The sequence below is a fragment of the Dendronephthya gigantea genome, unplaced genomic scaffold (genome assembly GCF_004324835.1).
Source record: "Dendronephthya gigantea isolate DGI-Jeju-01 unplaced genomic scaffold, DenGig_1.0 000049F, whole genome shotgun sequence".
NCBI lineage: Eukaryota > Metazoa > Cnidaria > Anthozoa > Malacalcyonacea > Nephtheidae > Dendronephthya > Dendronephthya gigantea.
This window is the reverse complement of record NW_021163059.1, coordinates 1,468,248-1,490,633: the sequence shown is the minus strand read 5'-3', so window position 1 is coordinate 1,490,633 and position 22,386 is coordinate 1,468,248. Positions and strand designations below refer to the sequence as shown.

The 22,386-nt window shown below is 36.4% G+C and overlaps 1 protein-coding gene across 1 annotated transcript; it reads left to right on the top strand.

The window, feature by feature from the left end:
* Positions 1 to 2,957: 2,957 nt before the first annotated feature.
* Positions 2,958 to 3,329, top strand: LOC114528358 (ATP-dependent DNA helicase PIF1-like). The gene has a single exon (XM_028549979.1). It carries the CDS (start codon positions 2,958 to 2,960, stop codon positions 3,327 to 3,329), a length of 372 nt encoding a protein of 123 aa, XP_028405780.1.
* Positions 3,330 to 22,386: the final 19,057 nt, after the last annotated feature.

Here is a 22,386-nt window from a genome sequence, read left to right as displayed (position 1 = left end):
TGAGAGGTTTGACACAGGTAGAGGAAATGCTGATTTCAAGGGTTTGCTCCATCATGCAAGTCTACAGAAAACATGGTGGGCAAAGGGGCTACAAAGGTCATGTACTAAACTTACCGCAGGATATTCAAACGTTTTTTGAGTAGGTTGCCGGCACAAGTAGCTGACTTGCCTGTTATGATTGTGTGTAGACAGGGTGCTGATGAAACACATAAAGATTTTACAGTTCGTCAACACAGAGTGCTGGAAGCTTTATTGTGGTTGAAAACAAACAATCCATTTTTCAAAGACATTGAGATTGACACGGATGTTATCCAAAGCCTACCAGAGAATGGTGTCCCTGAAGAGCTAAGGTATGTTATTGATGACAATGAACTTTCAGTTCAAAATGAGGGCCCCCCACAAGAACCTGTAATGAGTGCTAATGCAACAGTTGAAGAATTAGTTTTAGGAAATGGCAGTACATAATTTATTCCTATGCATCAAAGACAAAGAAAGGATGGTGCAGCTATCCAAGATGCAGTAAATGAGGTTGACCCTTTGGACTGGCCATCTACAGAAGGTAATGCTGTTAATTAATTTAAAACAGATGGTTTGGCAAGCATGGCATTTCCAACACTATTTTCCTATGGGAAAGGTGACCCAACAAACAGAGTCAGGCAACATGAGGTAAGTTTGGCAGAGGCATTCAAACACCTAATGAAGTTTGCAGAGAGGCTACCAAATGGTAAGTTTGAATGGAGGTTTGCCTCTCATCCTCGGTTCCCATACTGGGCATTGAATATGAAGCAGACATCAGTTGTTGTCACAAGCTAACATTTACTTGCGGCAACATCCAGCGGATGCAAACATGACTATGGAGGAGCTGAAGACAATCGTGAACTTGATGAGTGCAAATCAAATGATAAATCGTTTGCAACGATATGTTTCAAAAATTCAAGGTACAAATCAGTATTGGTATCAGCAACTGCAAGAACTATTAGCCCTGATTGAACAAAAAGGTTGCCCTACCTTTTTTTTCACTTTTAGTTCAGCTGATAGCCATTGGCCAGACTTACAAAGACTGTTGCAAAGTAATGAGGGTGCATCAAGAACAGAAAGAGCACAAGCAGTGATAGACAATCCACACCTGACGGATTGGTTCTTCATGCAAAGGCTACAGGAGTTCATCAAACATTGGCTTCAAGGTGTCTTGGATGCTGAATGGTTTTGGTATAGGTTTGAATATCAGGCCAGAAGAAGTATACATGCTCATGGATGTGCTAAATTAAAGAATGATCCAGATATTATTACGTAAACATGCATGTCAAGAAGTACTCAAAAAAGCGAAAGAGAATGAAATGTCCCCTGACGATTTTGAATTCTCTTGCCAGGAAATTGTCAGAGAGGGTGAAGATGCGGAGAGAAAGCTAATTAGGTAGGTTTGTATGTATATCTAAGTATTATAAATGATTTACACCACATAAATTACGCAAATTGTGTCCAAGGTATAAGTTGCAAGTGCATTATTAGAGATCATTTGTATGTGCTGTAGAACACTTAGTTTTTGCCTACTAATGTTGCAAATTTTGCAAAATACAGCTTCCACATAAATTCACAAAAAAACAAATTCCGTATATTTTCTATAGAAATTAATATTTCCTATTGCTAAGGAATTGAGAGTGAAAACAAAGTATTTACATTATAGAGAAATATATATAAATTAGGTATTATAACCATGTTACTTTTTATCCCTTTTAAAGTTATGTTGACTGGCTTGTGACCACAGTTAATAAAGATCTGCCTGACGAGAACTGGACAGTACCAGATCCACACCCTTCTGCTGTGAAAGCCACATCAGTTGATAATCATGACATTGATTATCACAGGTTAGTAAATTCGGTAGAGAGGCATACCTGATGCAGTCCAGCCTATTGCCTGAAAAAGAAGAGGTTTGACCAGCCTGCAGAGTGCAGAATTGGGTTCCCAAAACCATTACAAGAGGAAACTGCGCTGATTTATGAGGTACGAGGTAAGAAGAATAAATCTGTTCACTCAGAGTTGCAAACCAAGAGAAATGATGAGAGGCTGAATTCACACAATAGGGTCATGTTGAAAATTGGCGGGCCAATGTGGATTTACAGGTAATTGTGGATGAAAAGGCATGTGCAAGATATATGGCCAAGTATGCAGAAAAAGCAGAACCACGATCAAAATCTGCTTCTGATATACTGAAGTTGTCTGTATCTTCATTACAGAATGATGGCCAAGTGTCTTCTGCAATCAAGAAAGCAATGATCTAAGTTGCTGGTGATAGAGACATGGCTGCCCAGGAGACTGCCCAAAACGAGTGAATCCTTACATTGTCAGGACATTTCCAAAGGTTACAGCCAATCCTGGCAGCCCTACCTTTGGAAAATACTGCAAGTATCAACTCATTAAGTTTAAACCATGGGAAGGTAAGTCATCAAATGCATGGGACAATATGGAGGAAACTGATGATATGTTTATTAACACATATGCTTCATTTCTTCAGACAGGTTTCGCTAGAGACAATGTATTTGGGTATTCTATTGAAACAGAGATGGTCCATGCTGCACAAACAGATGAAACATATGGAACTGATGAAAGTAGTGATGAAAGCAATGACGAACAGGATCAACCTAATGAGGAAGAGCAAATTGAGGATTGGATGTTGTTATGTAGACTCAACCAACATTATGAGAATGCAGGAAATCAAATGGCAAATAACGAAGCAGTGGATTGGTTCGAAGCAGCAAGTGGTGTGCCTGGGGATTTGTTGAGAGAATCTCCTGGATGGATTTCTAAAGAGAGAAGGGATGCAGAGGAGCAAGGTATGCAGTATCACACAGGTGACCAACAAGTTGTGGTTGACCCAGGGACCTTGAATGACAAACAGCGGCTGGCATTTGACATTATCACTGCATCCATGGCTAATGGATGAATGTGAACCACTACATATGATTGTAAGTGGTACTGCTGGCACAGGTAAGACATATTTAATTAGTGCCCTAAAGCAAGTATTGCAAGACCAATGTATTGTCACAGCAACAACTGGAATTGCTGCATTCAGTATTGGTGGTCAAACTTTGCATTCCGCAGCTCAACTTCCGATTTGGGAATACAGAGAATTACAAGGTGATTCCTTACAGAGATTGCAGCTCAGATTGGAAGGTAAGAGGTTTCTCATTATTGATGAAATGTCAATGATTGGACATAAGATGCTTTCATGGCTTGACAACAGACTACGTGCAGGTACAGGAAAAGAGGATGTCCCATTTGGTGGCATGTCGATTATCCTAATGGGGGATTTGGCCAGTTACCTCCTGTAGGCGATAAACCAATGTACATTGCAGGTAATGGATCTGTAATCAGTGTATGTATTTGACATTTGATCATGTAGTCATTTTAAAAGCAGGTCATAAGACAGATTGGTGAAGACCCAGAAGTAGTTGCATTCAGGGCGCTATTGATGAGAATGAGAGATGGACAAGTTACCGAGATGGACTGGAGACTATTAATACAGCACTCCAGACCTAACGTTTCAATGGATCAATTTAGTGATGCTATTCGGCTGTACTTTGATAAAAAAGTGTCGCTGAATATAATTATGAGAAGTTGCTAGAGATTGGACAACCGTTGGTCAAAATTCGAGCAAGGCATTCTGGTCGGGGTGCAAGTGCGGCAACCTCTGATGAAGCAGGTGGTTTGGAAGCTGTCCTCTTTTTGTCAACTAAAGCAGAATGATGCTGACATGTAACCTTTGGGCAGAACTCGGTCTTTGCAATGGCTCTTTTGGAACTGTTGAGCAATTTTGGTTTGCAGAGAATATGGGTCCACCAAATGTACTGATTGCAGCACTGGTTCATTTTCCGGCATATTCTGGCCCTGCATTTCTACAAGAATGTTCAAAGTGTATACCTGTGCCCCCAAGACTGTTTGAGTGGATGGCTGATGGAAAGTATTTGTCAAGACAACAATTGCCCTTGCGGCTGAGGTATGCAATGACGATACACAAGTCCCAAGGACGGACACTAACCAAGGCTGTTGTTGATTTAGGTAAAGGGGAGAGAGTTGCCGGCTGCACGTTTGTGGCAACATCCAGGGTAAGATCAATTCGTGATATTGTGTTTGAACCTATGACATTTGATCGTCTGAAAGTCGTTGGTAGGAATAAAAATTTGAAGAAGCGACAAGAAGCAGAACGACGTCTTCGTGTGCTTGCAGAAAAGACTGAGCAAAGCCATAAGTATTGAAAATCAGGTGGATGGATTGTGCTGTAAGTTTGTGTTGCTATATATTGTTCAATGACACTGGGCACCAATGTGCTTTCGATGAAAGACTTGCCTGTTACTAGACACAATTTTGGAAATGAATTTGCTAAAAAATTGTTACAGACATTTCCTCTATCATTGTGTTTTTGAGGAGGGCAATTTATCATGTAAACATGTGTCATTGCCTGTTACTAGACATAATCTCACATATTATGTTTTTGAGGGTGGCTGTTGACATGTACAGATATTTACATTATTAAAGTTTGTTCGTTTTACTAAAAAACATTAGAACATCAATCAGGTAAGATACAATATAAACAATCAACCGTTTCACTGTTCAAAACTCTTTACTTTATAATTTGTGCGTGTAGGTGTTTACGTGATTTACCTGGTGACTGAAAAAGAGTACACGCAAAATCCACGTATAGCATAAATTTCAAAAAGCGGCGGAAAATATTGTCCTGTTCTGTGTCACTGTTTGGACTGCGGTAAGTCATATTCATAATAAAAAACTTTATAAAATATTGAACATTTCGAAGTTCGCCTAATAAATCATACTACACTTCTCGCTTGTTGACATTTTAATTTACAAATTTGAGGAGAAACATTTTTGGAAGAAACTGCAAAAACTTTTTTTAAAGCATTTATAAATTTGTCGATTTTTGCAACGCTGATGGCTGATGCGCTTTACCTTTAGGAAATAATGAAAATATCATATTTTTTCTTATATTTTAGATTCAAAGAAGTTTTGAAAAAATCTAAAACATGTAAGTTTGTTTATATTACAATAGAAATAATTTTTTCAAAACTAATATTTGTATTTTATGATTTTTGAGCTTGCCTCGAGTACGCTATATGGTGCTGTTGTTTTTACATACTTTTTTTGCTCAATATATTTTTTATGTTGATGGCATATTTATATATACTGTAAAGATCTAAAGGAGACAAAGAAGTAAGATGCAAAATTATTTCAACAAAGCACTTTTTTCATGATGTTGGTAGTGCAATTATTGTATTAATACATCTACTTTACCAACTATTTTAGTGGAGAATAATGAGGATGAACTCATACTTGGTATGTATATAGGCACATATTTATATATCTTTCACTCTGAATGTACAAATTAGCAACTGATTAAAATGTCATTGTTCATTTCCAATGTTCAAAAATCTAATTTTAGACATTGATATTGATAATGATGGTGGTAAATATGATTAAAAAACTATTTGTTATATTATTTTTGTCACAGTTAGTTAATTTGTATGTCTTTTCACATAGTACTAAAAGGATAACACATGCAAATTTTCTTTCACTATAGAAATACTTGAAGCAGTCCCTGATCTGGCTCAGGGGCCAGATGAGCAACCGAGTAAGTTTCATGATTGATGTGACTTATTGATGGATACTTTCCCCTGCACAACTGAAATACTTTCATTTAATCCTCCACCTCAAGAAAGGCCTGGTATGCTCTCATTGAATATGCACAAAAATGATATGTACTGCCTATATTGTTTAATATTTTATGATTATAAATGTATAGTGAAGCAATTCCATTATGATATATATTGAAATGAACTAACTTATATTTTCAATTCTCAAGCCTTGCAAGTTAATGCAAACCTTGACGGTATATATCAGCTACTTTGTTCAATATTATTTAGTTTATGTGTTAATTAGTGATGATGATGCATGTTCAAGTTTTTCGTCAACAATTTAAAACTGTAAAATTAAAAAGGTTGCCTCCTATCATTATATGGATTTATGCAATATGTCAACCAAATTTGTTTTATTTTTTTATTTTAGATAATGACCCACGCCCTGGGTGGTTTGGGGGGGGGGCAGGCAGAGGTACTGTATGATTCATTATATCCACAACAATTGTTTTCGGTTTTTGTCATTGGATTCTACTCAACAAATATTGCATTATGAGGATGCTCAATATGACATTTTGTCTTTTTAGTGTTACATGGACAAGTTAGAGGTTAGTAAAGTTCAATTGATAATGGTCATGCACCCCAAGAAAGGCCTGGTATGCTGATTGAATATTCACAAAAATTATGTTTTTTTTTTAAATTTTGTATATACTGCCTTATATTGTTTAACATTTTATGATTATAAATGTATAGTAGAGCAATTGCATCTTAATATAATTTTATTGAAATTAACTAACTTATATTTTCAATTCTCAAGCCTTGCAAGTTAATGCAAACCTTGACGGTATATATCAGCTACTTTCTTCAATATTATTTATTTCATGTATTAAGTGATGATGATGCATGTTCAAGTTTTTCATCATCAATTTAAAACTCTAAAATTAAAAAAGGTTGCCTCCTATCATTACATAGATTTATGCAATATATCAACCAAGTTTGTTTTATTTCTTTTTTATAGATAATGACCCATGCCCTGGGCGGCTTATTCGAGGAGGAGGCAAAGTTACTGTATGATTCATTATATCCACAACAATTGTTTGCGGTTTTTGTCATTAGATGCTACTCAACAAATATTGCATTGTCACGATGCTCAATATGACATTTTGTCTTTTTAGTGATACATGGACAAATGAGAGGTTAGTAAAGTTTAATTGATAATGGTCATGCAGTTAACTCAACATTTTTTGTAGCCTGCAAACCAATTATTTCTTGATATCATTTCTTGATATTAGGGCGGTGTTACCAAATGTGGCCTTCGTGGCCACCGATTATGATTATGATTTGTCACGTAATGTATGGTCCAGTTGTTAGGTCACTGGTTCACAAACAATATAATCATGGCTTCAGGGCTATTTTTAGCTAGTAGATGGTGCGACAGAAGAATTTTAATCAAACATTTGAATTCTAATCAAATGTTTAAAACTTGGCAAAGACGCTGCCCATCGCAATATTTGACAATAATGTTTTAGGCTATTTCTTTTTCCAGCTGGTGAACGACTGATTATCCTGCAGTTCTATCACCAATATACAGTGAACTCAAAGCAACAAGGGTGAATTTCGTTTTTGACCAATCAGAGCATTTGTTTACCTTTTGCCGCTAAACCAATCAGAATCACTACTTCCGGTTTGGACTCATATTTCAACGCTAAAATCACGGTCGTGTGTAAAGCCTTAGGGGGGCCGGGTTTTTTTAATTTATTTACTTATTTTAACGAAATCCTATAAAATATATAATTTTCTAAAATTTTGTCGCTGGGATTTGCGTTTAGTCACTTAGTTTATAAATTAGCCGCATTCAATGAATGGCTACGTAAGGTCACTCATTGGAATAGGTCAAAGCGTGTTAATAATTATTGTATAAACGGAAGTGAAGAGATGGCATATATCCGCTTGACCTTTTGCCTTACCAAGAGTGCATTTCATTTTACTGCGATTTTGGAATCAAATCTGCTATGATCGTATTTCAATCAGTCCCTACATGACTATGATTTTACCGGCAGCAGTGGCCACTGCACGCTATAAAGAGAAGTTGACTCACAGTATCGTCGTTTTAATGAGTGGGTGCCTGAACATGTTGCCACGAAGCAATCTTCGAAAGAAGATCTCCAACGGTGCGTTCATAGCTCGTTGATTGTTCAACAAAGTCGTCGTCGTCGCCGTCTCCGTCTCCTTCCTCTTCGTCTTCGTCTTCGTCTTCGCTCAACTCTCCCTCACCACCCATCGTCCCGTCGTCGTCTTGGCCAGATTTCAGATCGAAATTTTTGATTGCCTCGTTCGCAGTTATTCCCAAGCTTTGAGCTTTCGATTTCAGAAGCCCTTTGCAAATTGGGCAAGCACTGATGTCAGGGAGGTTACACTCGAGATGGAACGAGTGCCCACAGCCTCGAAAAATGCGCCATAAAGGACTATCACGGTTGCATCCGACTTTATCACATTTTCTGTATCAATTAGTAAAAGGTATATGTTAATGTTATAATACATATTTTATACTTATGATCCCTTATGATTCATTTGGCACTTATTTGTTTTGCTGTTTTTATCATATGTCAAACAGTTTGTTAACATATGTTAAACACTTTTCATTGAATTTATAAAACTGTAGTAAGTAGAAAGACGACTTTATTTTTATTATTATGATGGAGTCCACAATTATAAAAAGCAACTCTTTATAATGATAAAGTATAAATATGCTGAACTTACGCTGTTGGATCAGGGGGACCTTGTACTGCTGAAAAGCCCAATGGGAGAACTCGGTTGGTAACAACCATGTTTCCAAACAAATTGGGAAGTTGCCACTTTGTTGTCTCCTTGTTTTGACCACGAACTCTTGGCAGTAAGAGAGCCTGGCCACGGTTATCATGTAGCACTCCAAACTTTTTCGTAAGAAATTCAGCAGCCTTGACTTTTAAATTACTCACTGACTTTTGGCTAAAGTGGAATTTCTTGGGTGGCACAAACATTGATTGGAATGATTGCAGTTCTGTCTTACATGCATCAATTTCCTTTGCCTTTAGACTGATTTGCTCAGCATTGTCAGTAACATTTGTCCTTGCTCGCAGGAGAGAGTGGAAGTTTTCTACCGGGTACTCATCAAAAGCAGACAATGCTTGATGCAGTGTGTGGTACATGGGGTGGTTGTTCTCTTGCCAATACATGAAATGGGAGAGGACCACTAAAATTGCCTTATCATAATGGCGTCGATGGAACACCATGAACATAGACCATATGCGCAATAAGGACTTGCAATACAGCTCATAGTCATTACATTTAAATACAATGGAGTAAATGCTCAATACCGTGGCACATAGTTATCAACAAGGTTGACCAAGGTAAGAAATTCAATATCCTTGCTGAAGCAGAAAACTGATAAAATGCTTTCTCTAACAAGTGTCCAACCACCATATAAGACCTCGAGTAATAGGGACACTCTCCATGCTTGAGGCTTCTTTGCTAATTTTGCCTTTTTTCCAAATAGGCTGGTATATAGCTCTGCGAAGATAGAGTGGAAGAATTTCAAGACACATTCCCGTGAATTTAATGAGATGTGTAAAGGACCGATTAATGGCACAACATTCTGGCAGATTGCTGGTAAGGAAACTTTAGTTGAATTGTAAACCAGCTGTCGCATAAAAAACTGTGTTGGCCAGTCACCCATGAATGGAGCAAGAAACTTTTCGAGGTAGATTTCCAAACCATTGGAAAGCATGTGATTAAAAGCTAAAAGAATATCTTCATGTGACTTCAGTGGCATGTGGAGACTGTCAATCAACTTTGTGTTTATGCTTCTCATCTGCTGTATTTCTGTTTGCTGGTAGTCATGATGCAGGAGTCGTTGACGTTCAGCTTCAGGGCAAAAGTACTTGGCTAGCACCCAATCTGGCATACTTGCAGCATAGCACTGTGATAGACCTGCTATGTTGATATCAATTAGCTTGAACAAATGTTCACACTGAACTGGAATATGAGGCAGCAAAGGTGTACAAAGACCTTCATTTGAGACAGCATTAACATTTGGAAACACCTTTACCAACAATGTACTCATATGAACTACTTGTGTTTGAGTTTTATCCTCTGGCCGATGCTTTGTGTGTATATTGTGGTAGTCGTCTATGCAGAAGACAAGAAAATGCTCCTTTTCTACAACTTCCTGGAAGAAACTGGCAACATTGTCCAAGTGTAAGGTAGCTGATGACCGTGATGCAGATTTGACTGTGCGTGGATGTGCTGCTAATCCCAGATTTCTTAAGGATGCCAGGCCTTGGTCACTAATGCCAAATTGCTGGAGAGTTCTAGCCAGTGTAACTTGGAACCAGTTGGCTCTTTGTGAGTGTGAGTACATCATTATATAAATCACTACCATTGCACGTAGTTTTGTAAGATTTTTTCTTTCATCGACATTCTTTCAGAGCTCATCAAATTGTACAGCCATTTCAACAAATTTTCTGCACCTACTTTCTTGCAAATTCTCTCAAATTCTAATGGATCCATTTCAGGGCATTGGTTCAGCGTAGTAGAAAAATAATCACATAACTTTTGCAGGTCTGTCTTAAAGTCAGCACATGTTTCTGCCTTTTGCTGAAGCTGCTCAAACTCGTTTTGAGAAATTAAAATGCCTTTCTCAGTTTGGACCTCCTTTTCTTCATAGGTTTTGAGTACTTCATCTCCACTCAGCTCTAATTTCATCAACAAGCTTTGGCTTGGGCTGCTAAAGGTAGTTGTTACTTGACTATCTTGACTATTCTGACTTGTTGCTGTGAAAGTTGCAAATGAAGGCGACACACAATCAACAGGAGGGTTAGCTACTTCCAGGTCAATTGGTCCACTAACATCATTGTTACCAGTGCACGCCTCATTGTCATCATCAACCTCAAGTATTGGAGCATTCTTTCTGTGTGCTCGATTCCGCAGCACCTCTCGGAGCTAAGTTAAAAATGTTTACATTTTGTAACTATCTTAATTTACCTGACATTACACATTCTAATGTGAGATATTCAAAAATTGTTTATAATTATTAATATATGAGATTCATTTTGGCTTCAAAGTTTAACTGACATTGGCTTTTTTAGCATGGGTAAATTTTGTGAGTATCTCTGTAGTTAGTATATGCAACCCAAAATACCAGTGTGTGTAAACAAGTTTGGTAGGAGATATGGTAATTTGGTAATTGAATGACTTGTTTATTGCTATCTGCTGAGGTTTTTACTACTTTGGTCATGTAAAATATTAATATGAATCTTACCTTAGTTTCTATCACTTTAGCATTACTTTCATCTAAATATTTTGTGAAGGCTCGCTTGTTTAGGCATTGCCGAAGGCAGTTAGTGCAAATGTTGGTCACAGTTGGTGACTTGACTCCATGTTCACCTTTCAAAAAATTCTCGAAAGTTTTTGCCAGCTGGGACAAACCGCTTCTACGCAGGTTAATACATATAAACCCACTTTCACCACTCTTCCACTTTTCGTGAAAGTGACGATTATTGCAAACCTTTGGATATTTAGGCATTTGTAGCTCGTAAAAATTGTTATGGTGTGGAAATTTTGTTCGAAAAGAAGTTTGGCGCAAATTTTGCCGGCTGCTATTATTGGTTGTTACAAATGTTCTATTACAGAAAGCTGGAACATCTCATTCACAGGATTGTTTGCAAACAGGTTGTAATCGACAAGAAGTTGTACAAAAGGTTTCGTTTGAGACTTGAGAGATTTTTTTGGAAGGAAATTATGTGCTATAGTGTATATAGCGTGCTAAAATGACCTATTCCAATGGGTGACCTAACTGACCTTACGTAGCCATTCATTGAATGCGGCTAATTTATAAACTAAGTGACTAAACGCAAATCCCAGCGGCAAAATTTTAGAAAATTATATATTTTATAGGATTTCGTTAAAATAAGTAAATAAATTAAAAAAACCCGGCCCCCCTAAGGCTTTACACACGACCGTGATTTTAGCGTTGAAATATGAGTCCAAACCGGAAGTAGTGATTCTGATTGGTTTAGCGGCAAAAGGTAAACAAATGCTCTGATTGGTCAAAAACGAAATCCACCCTTGTTACTCAAAGCTATATAATGACATTTTTTATTAATAGGGGCTGTCTGTTGGTTATGTGGCAGACGAGGCCATAGTAAAGTCGTGTGCCCCCAGTGACAGGAGGGGGCACACAAAACCTTGGCGAAGCTGGTAATGAAATTCACAAACTGCACGTTTGAGAAGTTTAATGCTTGAACTTCTCAAACGTGCAGATTAGGCTATGTTGACATACAGTCTAATTAAAATCTCCCCGTTGAACATCTTGCCCGGTATACAAATGTTGAATAACATTTAAAAAACAATGAGCTATCAGTACATTAAAGACGAGACAATATTGTTTTCAACCAGCTGCTCATAAATCACTGTATGTCAACGTAGCCTCGTGTTGTTCTCATGTTATATTAGTCCCGTTTACACTACACTCGATTTATTAGGGACCTTAAGCATGTTGGACGGCAACACGACGACGACGCGTTTGAAATTCAGCTTTAAATAAATGCTATAGCAAAGTTGTTGTTGTATATTATTAATTGTACAGATTTAGTGAGTATAAGGCGTTAAAAATATTGTGTTTATGTTCCAGGACAAAACTATAAAGCCTAATTCGAGGTAGGGCCCCCTGGGTCCTGAAATCCACCCGTTCTAAATAAGACGTAAAAAACTATGTTTTCCTGTTGTAAACAGAACAAAGACGACTTCTAAAACCCATCATGGGTCTTTAATTATTCATTTCTTTTCAATGACCCATTGCATTGATAGCCGTCGTCATCGTGTTCCCATCCTACACGCTTAAGGTCGCTATTAATGGCACGGCATTGCTAAAATTGGTGCCCATTTCATCTTTACTTTCGTAGCCTGAACACTAATAAAATTGGGCACGGGTACCAATTTTACCTGTGCAGTGCCGATAAATTGACTGTAATGTAAACAGGGCTATTGTTATTGATTACATTTTTAAATTGTTTTAAATTATATGTAAATTGTTATTTTTATTATTCTGTAAATTTTGTATCATTGTAAATTTGTAACATAGTTTGTATTTATATATTTTTTTAATTAAATTTATTTTTCACCGATTTTTGGAAATTATGTTATCGCATTAAGAACGAGCGAGGGATTACTGCATGCATGTATTTCTAGTTATATCAAATAAATAAATATTGCTATTCAAAAGCTGTTTTCCAGCTTCGCACCTTGGCCACTGTATTTGGCTGTGTGTTTACTTTGCAAGGAAGTACTAGGTTTTAACTGGAAATAAATTGGCTTCAAACTTCTGGCAGCAGCTATCCTTCCATCTTATTTAGTTAAATGGACTGTCATAATCACCTGAAGCGTGTTTTCAAAATGGCGGCAGGCCACTTCGTGCGCAAAATAGTCTTGAAATGTGTATTTTTATGTTTTCTTTTAAACAAGCAACTTTGTAATTATACTAAAACAAGACAATTCACCACGATGAATATTGGTGAATAAAACCTAGTCTTTGTCGTGGTTTTTACTCATCAATCAGGGACGTAACTAGACGCTTAACTTGGGGGGATAAACATTTATATATTTGGTTATGCCCAACGAATTTCTTTTGTAAGCAGTTGACTTTACAAAAGAAACTCGTCCGACAGAAACCGAATATATTGAATGCCTCCCCCCAATTAAGCGTCAAGTTACGTTTCTGTCACCAATATTCACCACCAATATATAAATATGTATTAGGTTCTTGCTGATACTTACTGTATTTTGTATTAGGCAGCTGTCTCACATGTTAGTGTGTGTATACGGTATCAGGGACGTCTAGAATTGAAAATTAATATATTAATGAATATATATATATACACTGGCGGTCAAAAAGAACTGCTCAAAACAAGTTAAAATGCTCTCAAATGAACGTAACTGTTCCTCTAACAATATATACAAGTAAATATAGACTAGATTACATGCTAAGCTATATGAAATATTAATATTTTGTTAACCCTTCGTTGGCCTTATAATTGATGACGCCCTTACATTGACGTGGCATACTTTTTTTGTTAAGGTGATAATCTTGAGCGGTCAAAAGAAATTCATCCCATGGACAATCTTTACAGCAACCCATGAATCATGTACGCTTTATAAAATAATTATTTTCTTGCACTATCCCCTTGACATTGTTCCACAGATTTCCAATAGGGTTAAGGTCTTTTTAGTGTGCACGCCAATACATTTCTGTCACTTCCTCTTCCTGAACCTGTTGTTTGACTATCTTGGAAGGGTGACAGGCATAATATATTTGAAATATTGCTTGGAATTAGAGAATATCCAAAAATGCCTATGAAGCTCTCTCCTATATTCCCTTCTTTTTTTATGAATTTGTATCTAAACAGTTCTTTTTGACCGCGAGTGTACAATAAAAGATTGATTGTCACGATTCTTGTTACATACGATAACAGCAACATTTGAGCAGTTCTTTTTGACCGCCAGTGTATATATATATGTATATCACACTCATCAGGTGAATTTAAATGTCGTGCTATGTTGTTGCCAAGGTTATATATACTATATACATGTTTGACGTAAACGGAAAGCTCTAGTGTTAAATTACATATAAATATATACAGATTATATCAAGTAATTATATTGCTTAAGAAAAATTTGTTTCTATGCCTGCATTTCGATAACAGTTCACTTCTTGAATTTAAAGAGCAAAGTTCAGGGTGGTAAATTATGATAAATTTTTCATGTGTACAAAGGCTGCAGCGTTTTGTTGTGTTGTTATAGCTCTTGCATTGTTTAATAATACGCCAGTCTATAGAGTACTTAACTTTTGACTCTTTATGTATTTGCTCAGTTCTGTCGCATTTCTATACTTGCTTAATCTAAATGAACTAGTGTGGCAATTATATCTTGTTTTGAACTTCCCTTCTGTATGTCCGACATAAGATTCCTTTTGATTCGTATCGTTCCTAACAACCGTTGCTTGGTATACTACGCTGGATGTTAGACATTTACCGAGAAGTGGACATGAGGACTTATTTCTGCAATTGCATTGACTTGGTTTCTTGCTGTATGTTGACGCATCTGTAGAGGTGAACTTATTTACTATAGATTTATTGTGCCCAGAAATTTGGACATTATGCATGCAACTGTAACTTAGTTTCAAGGTATTTCTGTTGAATATTTTATGGAGAGGATTGTTTTTAGGAAAGCAATCATCAATTGCTTGGAGGAATTTGTGTCCGATATTCGTTTCGACATTGGAGTTGTAAGGTGGATTACAAATCTATAAATCTATAAATAAATAAATCTATAGTAAATAAGTTCACCTCTAGAGATGCATCAACATACAGCACGAAACCAAGTCAATGCAATTGCAGGAATAAGTCCTCATGTCCACTGCCCGGTAAATGTCTAATATCCAGCGTAGTATACCAAGCAACGGTTGTTAGGAACGATACGAATCAAAAGGAATCTTATGTCGGACATACAGAAGGGAAGTTCAAAACAAGATATAATTGCCACACTAGTTCATTTAGATTAAGCAAGTATAGAAATGCGACAGAACTGAGCAAATACATCTGGCAACTTAAAGAGTCAAAGGTTAAGTACTCTACAGACTGGCGTATTATTAAACAATGCAAGAGCTATAACAACACAACAAAATGCTGCAGCCTTTGTACACATGAAAAATTTATCATAATTTACTACCCTGAACTTTGCTCTTTAAATTCAAGAAGTGAACTGTTATCGAAATGCAGGCATAGAAACAAATTTCTCTTAAGCAATATAATTACTTGATATAATCTGTATATATTTATATGTAATTTAACACTAGAGCTTTCCGTTTACGTCAAACATGTATATAGTATATATAACCTTGGCAACAACATAGCGCGACATTTAAATTCACCTGATGAGTGTGGCAAGCGTTGCTTGTCATACGAAACAAGTTTGTAGTGAATAAAATCTTATGAAGTAAACCAAGTTTATTTGATTTTATCTATATTATTATATATAAATATATATATATATTTATATATATATAATAAATCTTGAACTTGATTCAGTTCTCATGGTTCTTGGTTGTATCGAAGGCGCTTTGCTTAAATGGTGGATATGGAAAATAAAAAATCGCATTCACACATTTTCTAAACAAGTGAACTTGAAATTTTTGCGCTAAATGTGTATTTGCAAACGTCAATGATCTATTAATGTTACAATATTTTTGCTTGACAGTTTCATCAATGTACATGTTTGTTCTATATTTTCAACTTATATGCTTGACAAAAATGCATGGCAAAGCGCCAATATGCAATTGTGTGTGCCTGCGTTTATTCACATAAAAATATCTAAAACCTGATGGCTACATGAAGTATCGACTCACTCGTTTTCAAAATGGCAGGGAATACAAAACTGACAAAGGACAATGTTTTTGCTCAGATTGTGAATGAAGGTTGTCCAAATAAGCGAAAGCGCTGCGATGAGGAAAGCGTGCAAAGGGTTTTGGAGCGTTTGGCCCTTGAATCGGAGCTGGACTCTGATTTATTTGTCTCAGCTGGCCTGAATGCCACTCTTTGCATTATGCAAGAGTGACCACTGTGCTGCCGATGTTTTGGCAAAATATAACATTAGTACATCGGCTATCTTTCAAAGTGAAGCAAGGCTGTGGCTTCAAAGTATTTCTCTGCATCTGTGGGGGAGACAAAGGATACAAAATCCCTTTTTTGGGGAAATTTCCCGGGATATCCCCTTCGAGTTGTTTCTTGTAGTACTTAAATTGGTAAAAGCAACACCTACATATTGTGAGCCATTTTGCTACAATAGTAACAACAAATAGGGGGAAGTTATATCGTTTACGTCTTTGCGATTGGTGGTGGAATTACTTTCATTACTTTCGGGCTATGCAGAAGAAGAAGTAGTCAACTATTTTAAAAGGAATTTTACAGCCAGATCTCGAAAGGGACATAAAATTTCAGTAATCTGCTCAGATGTAAAGGATTTTGCCTTTGTCTATAAGCGAAGACAAGGTAAACTTGTTATCTCATTTTATTTTGGAGAATAGAACGTTGCTGGCTTTCCACAACATGTTTAAAATTGGATTTTATCTAGGCTGAAAGTTTCCTTTTATATATAGTTGACTACTTCTTATAATGTTATGCATTTTATCACAGTTAATGGAATATACATAGTTTGGAGACTACATAAAAGTACAATGCAACTTATTAACTATGTTATTGTCCTGCTTTATGCAAAAAAAAAGTTCCTTTCTTATCAAATGTCTATTGTATTTTAGCCAAACTAACTAATGGCATTTGTCTTGCTGAGCTCCTCAACCTTGACTTGAAAAAGATGTTAATTAAAAGATTGCTATTGGTTTATCTGTGCAAAATACAACAGACATGTGATGAGAAAGGAACAATTTTTTGCATAAATCTACCTAAACATAGTTAATGAGTTGTATTGTGGTTTTATGTAGTCACCAAACCATGCTTATTTTATCAACTGTGATTATATAGGCATTGGCGTAGTGTTTACACAAGGCCTGCTATTAGTTTTTGCAAATAATAGACCTTTTTTATAATGATGTCAAACACAGAATGTCTGATGTTACACAAAATTTGATAAGAGCCAATCAAATTTTATATAACATCAGGTATATTGGCTTGAATAAGTGATTTTATTTCCTAGCCTGGTAGGTTGACAGGTAATCTTTAAATACCAAATGTCACAGGCATGAATAGACAAATACATGTATAATCTAATGACATGAATTAACATAGTATAGAATTGTGTACCAATGCTATTAACACCTGTTAGTAATTTAAATTTGTAGTGGAGATTCTCACAACTAAATTGCAAGATGTTCTTACCACACTACATGGTTTAGCCTAAACAGATAATATCTTGCATCTATGCTGAGCATTCAAACAATATTTGAAAACATTTGGGCTAACATTTCTATCTGTAACATATACACTACATATTAACTATATTTAAGTAAGGTACACTCAAAGAACCTTTTGATGTTACTAAGAGTCAATTAACCAATCATTGCAGTATGTTGTTATTTTTGAAGTATATTTAGATCATATAAAGTTGGATTGGTTTTAATCAGTCTGCTGTTATTCAATAATACCCCAGTAGAAATACAACTATTTTTCACATATGCTGCCACTGAAACACAATCCTACTCGTGACAATACTATGACCAAGTTAGGATTGTTTTAAAGGTCACAATATTAACTTGGTCATATAGTGTATCTTATATCTGTATGCTGTGGCTGAATCTACCCAGTCCCTGTACTATTAGTTTCATTTTGGAAGAAGTCGAGAGTACTCAAAGCTAAAGCCAGCCAGGAACACAGGGGGATTTTAGTCGTACGATTTTAGTTGACCGATTTTACTCGGGCAATATCAAACTCTTTGGATATTGTCTTATGCAGTCCGCTGACAATATTCGCTTACAAATGGCATCATGCACGCATCGATTTGGTAAATCAACTAAAATCGGCTTATTAAAATCGCATCCTGTGCGCCCGAGTTGACAAATATTTAGACATGTGCGCAAGCAAATTGAAACGGGCTGCGGATATACATCAGTTAGGTTTGTACTCTTAGATGTACCTGGAATTCCAATAAATGTAGTTATCAGTTATAAACCATGGACAAGAATAACAACTGATTTGCCAATAAATTAAAATCGTTAATAGCAATGATTTTATCGGATCTTTTTTGCTGAAATTATTAAGAAAGTTTTCAAAATGTTATACCGAACTGGACTACAGGCTATTTTTTGCAACATTTGAAGAAACTCAGAACAATTCCAACCCAAAATAGAGTATACAACCTAAAATAAAAAAAGATGCCATATATTACATTGTATATTTTAAGTTGCTACAACTTGCTTTGGCCGGAGTTTTTTTTACTATGCTAAAAGGCAATTTCCGAATGATTCGTCATAGCCGAGACATACCGTGATCATGAAAATGAGGGTCGCGGTGTGATTTTGCATTGTTGCACTTTAACTTAAAACGAAAGCTCAACCCAGTATTAGTGTTTAATTCTAGCAAATTTGAGCATGCAGTAACTCGTAATTCTTTTGAATAGTTACGCAAAAAGGTTTCTGTAAAAGGAAAAAGGTTTTAACACAAGTTGTACTAACTACATATCTAATGTGACAATGGCTCATTTTTTAAAATAGGGTGCAAACATTCAGCTGGGGTGCATTCATTCATTGATACCTCACAGTGACTTCAAGATTTCTAAAGTTTTCGTTAGTAACAGTAGTGCCTATAATGAGGGCGAAATCAATGCTTATAATAGTTGAAAAGGTCAACCATACTGTTTTATATATCAGTCTATGAAGATATTATGAAACCTAATTAAATACAATACAACACATTACAATATAAACGCACAATCCAAACCCAGCCATTCCAGTTCAACTCATCCAAAAAAGTCCAACCTAACCCCTTCAGAAAACGATCCACACACTCTCTAGCACATTGATAGATACACTAATCAAAAAACAGACTTATCACTTCTGCAAAACAATAAACAGTTAGAATGACGTGTCGGATATTAATTAGTTATTATCTCTTAGAAATAATCTTTAGAATTGTTGAGTGTAATGGGCATTTATAAAAAGTCTGCGTTGTGACTTATTTGCAGAGAAATCATGTTCCTGAGCTAGTTGACTAACTGGGAACATGTTTTGTCTGCAAACTATGTCAAAACAAATACTTTTTATAGAGGTAGGTATATACATGTATATCTTATTTTCGGGGTAATTTCAGATCATTTCAAATCAGATCGTTATTAAAAAGTCCATTCGACTGTATAGTACTGTACTTTATAATAATAAGTTTCATATTCGTTGAATGAATGACAACAGATACTGAGTAACATAGACAACATTCTACCTGTTCAACTATATGCTTTAGTCTATATTAATAGTGGTCCTTGTTTAGTTTGCGCATGCGAAATAGAATGTTGTCTATTGTCTTCACGGGCATGCTAAAGATCATCGAGTAAGATATATCTCAGTGCTGTCAAAGAATATGCTCTTAACTGGGCTTTGGTTGGACCCTAAGGGCCCAGACACACTTGATGTGATTTGCTAACGCAACACGAATTTTTCATTTTCAGCAAAAAATAAATTCAATTCTGAATGAACATTTTGCGAGATACGGGTACCAGACCTGTCAAAATGTACTGTTAGTCGGTAATTACCAAGAATATTCTAACGACATTGTCAAAATTAGCGGCTTTTGAAAACTGACAAATTCGCATTGCGTTGGCGGATCGCGTCTGATGTGTGTGGACCTTAATACCTCAATTCAAACTTCAGTAGCCTCAAATTTCTCGTTGCTGTCTTTTATCTTTGTGCGGAGCTCATGACTGCAAAATCTACAAAGATCATCAGAATTCAATTTGTTAAAACCCCAGTTGTAAAGCTCAGGGTCTTTATTGCAAACACGTTTTGGTAAATAGGACTGTGCTTTTTGATTTTTAGCCTTTGCATTTAAACCCTGTTCTCGTAGCCAGATTAAAGAGATGTATTCATGGCGAAATACTTGTTCCCATCTATACAAATGGCAAGTATTAGCACAATATCTGGATATAGCAATATGCTTTGCTTCTCTCCCTTCCATTGAATTTAGCCCAAGCCCTCAAGCAAAGACACATGTAAGCATGGATATGAATGACAAGTCTAGCTTGTTCATTTTCATTTCAATTTTCATTTCTACTCAGTATGTGTTGTCCGATATTGAGAATACTCACCAGCCAAGAGCATGCAGTATCATCCTTGCCAAAAGGAGCTCCATCACCACCTAATGCTATATGGAATGTGTTAGGCTCATCAAAAGTTAAAATATTATACTCTTCACCACTAATATAAAACTCTGCCAACTTCAAAACAAGATCTTCAATCTCTCTATAACAACCATTCTCCTTATCAGCTTCATCCAACCCATAACAAAGCGTTCTCCGGAACACTGTACAACCTACATATTCCAATGGACTTGATATATGACACCAACCTGTGGTAGTGAACAAGCCTAGGGGTGGGGCAGTTTGCAACCTTTATACGCGCAGCCCGTTTCTTATTTGTGGCATGACTATATGAAAGAGATTTATACACTGATCTATGTCTAACCCTACCCATAACCCTGTTACTATAATAGATAGCAATTCATCTCAACATATTATCACTTGAAATTTCAAACCTTTCTAGATCTTCTTTGTAAAGCTTCGGCAACACCTTTCCTCTCAACTTTGATCTCTTCACACCCTTCACAGCCTGCACTATATCACTTTCTTTGCATCTGGTTTCCAGTGCCTCCACCATCCCAACTGTAGCTGGTTTTGTATTTGCCAAACTCCCGCCATTGATTATACACGCTGCCTCCACTGTTTCCTTCCTCCGCTTTCTTCCTGTTGATATGCTTTACCCAGGAGCTCCAGTCGGTGTGGTTTGCCTTCTAGCTGCTGTTTTCCTGCTAATTGAGAACGCTGTGTTTCTATTAGGGAAAGCTCTATCTCCTCTACCACTTCCTCCTGGATCTCCTCTACCTCCTCTAACTGACTAACTAGTCTGGCTACCTGCAATACATCATACATGTATGTAATATACATATATATATTGGTGTTTGGTCAGTGTTTTGGTAAACATTTTTGAAATCATATCACTCTGGTTATTGACAGATTTTCAATTAAATTGAAAATTGTTGAAAATACCAATCAACTCACATTTCACTATTGGCAATGTATTCTAAAATTTCCAACATAATATCAATATGATAGAAACTCTATTAAATTTGTCAATATAAAAATAGTGGGCTCTCACTAACACAATTCGGAAGCATTGAAGCTTGAAATACTTTGTGATTCCTAAAGATATAAAATATATATAGAATCAACAAATGTTTTTATTTACCTTATTGTAATCTCTAAAGCTTTGCAGCCGTCGCCCGAACCTGCTTTGTTTGATCTGCGACTGTTTGGTTGCCCAATTTCCTCTGCTGCATATACCGGCCAACATTGAAGCGCCTATTTTGACGCCTCCGCGGAAACGCCATTTTCATGGTGTTTAAAAGCAAAATTTGAAAAACAAAAAAAGGTAGGGTTATAAGTTGATAACATCTGTACGAAAGAACGGAGAAATTTTGATAATTTGAGCAACAGCAAAAAACTTAGAAGAAGACGAAAACCGATAACTTTTGACAAATGTTGCCAAAGAACGCCATTCTCGCGAACGTTTTGAACGACGATCGCTTCCCAAGGAAAACAACTTTAGTAACCATAGCAACTGTGGTACCAAAATTATCACTGAAGATCCCTCTTTAAATACCGCAGATTTTTTTTTGCCCCTGAACAACCCCTCTCGTTCAAAAAGCAAACAAAATTGAGCAACATTGGAGCTTAAATTAGTCACCAGTTTTCGCATATATCAAGGGTGGAATCGAACAAAAATTGTCACCATTTTAATTAGCGCTTTCGCATACATTTTTGTCAAGCATGTTACCCACCGTTTAAGTTAAACGTGTCTGATACAACCGGCCCCAAGTGTTAAGTAGTCTTGAGATCAGTGGGATGACCATGGAGTGCAACAATTTAATCCTATGCAAATGTTGGCCCTGCTGATCATATATGCATATATATGCATATTTATGCATATATATGT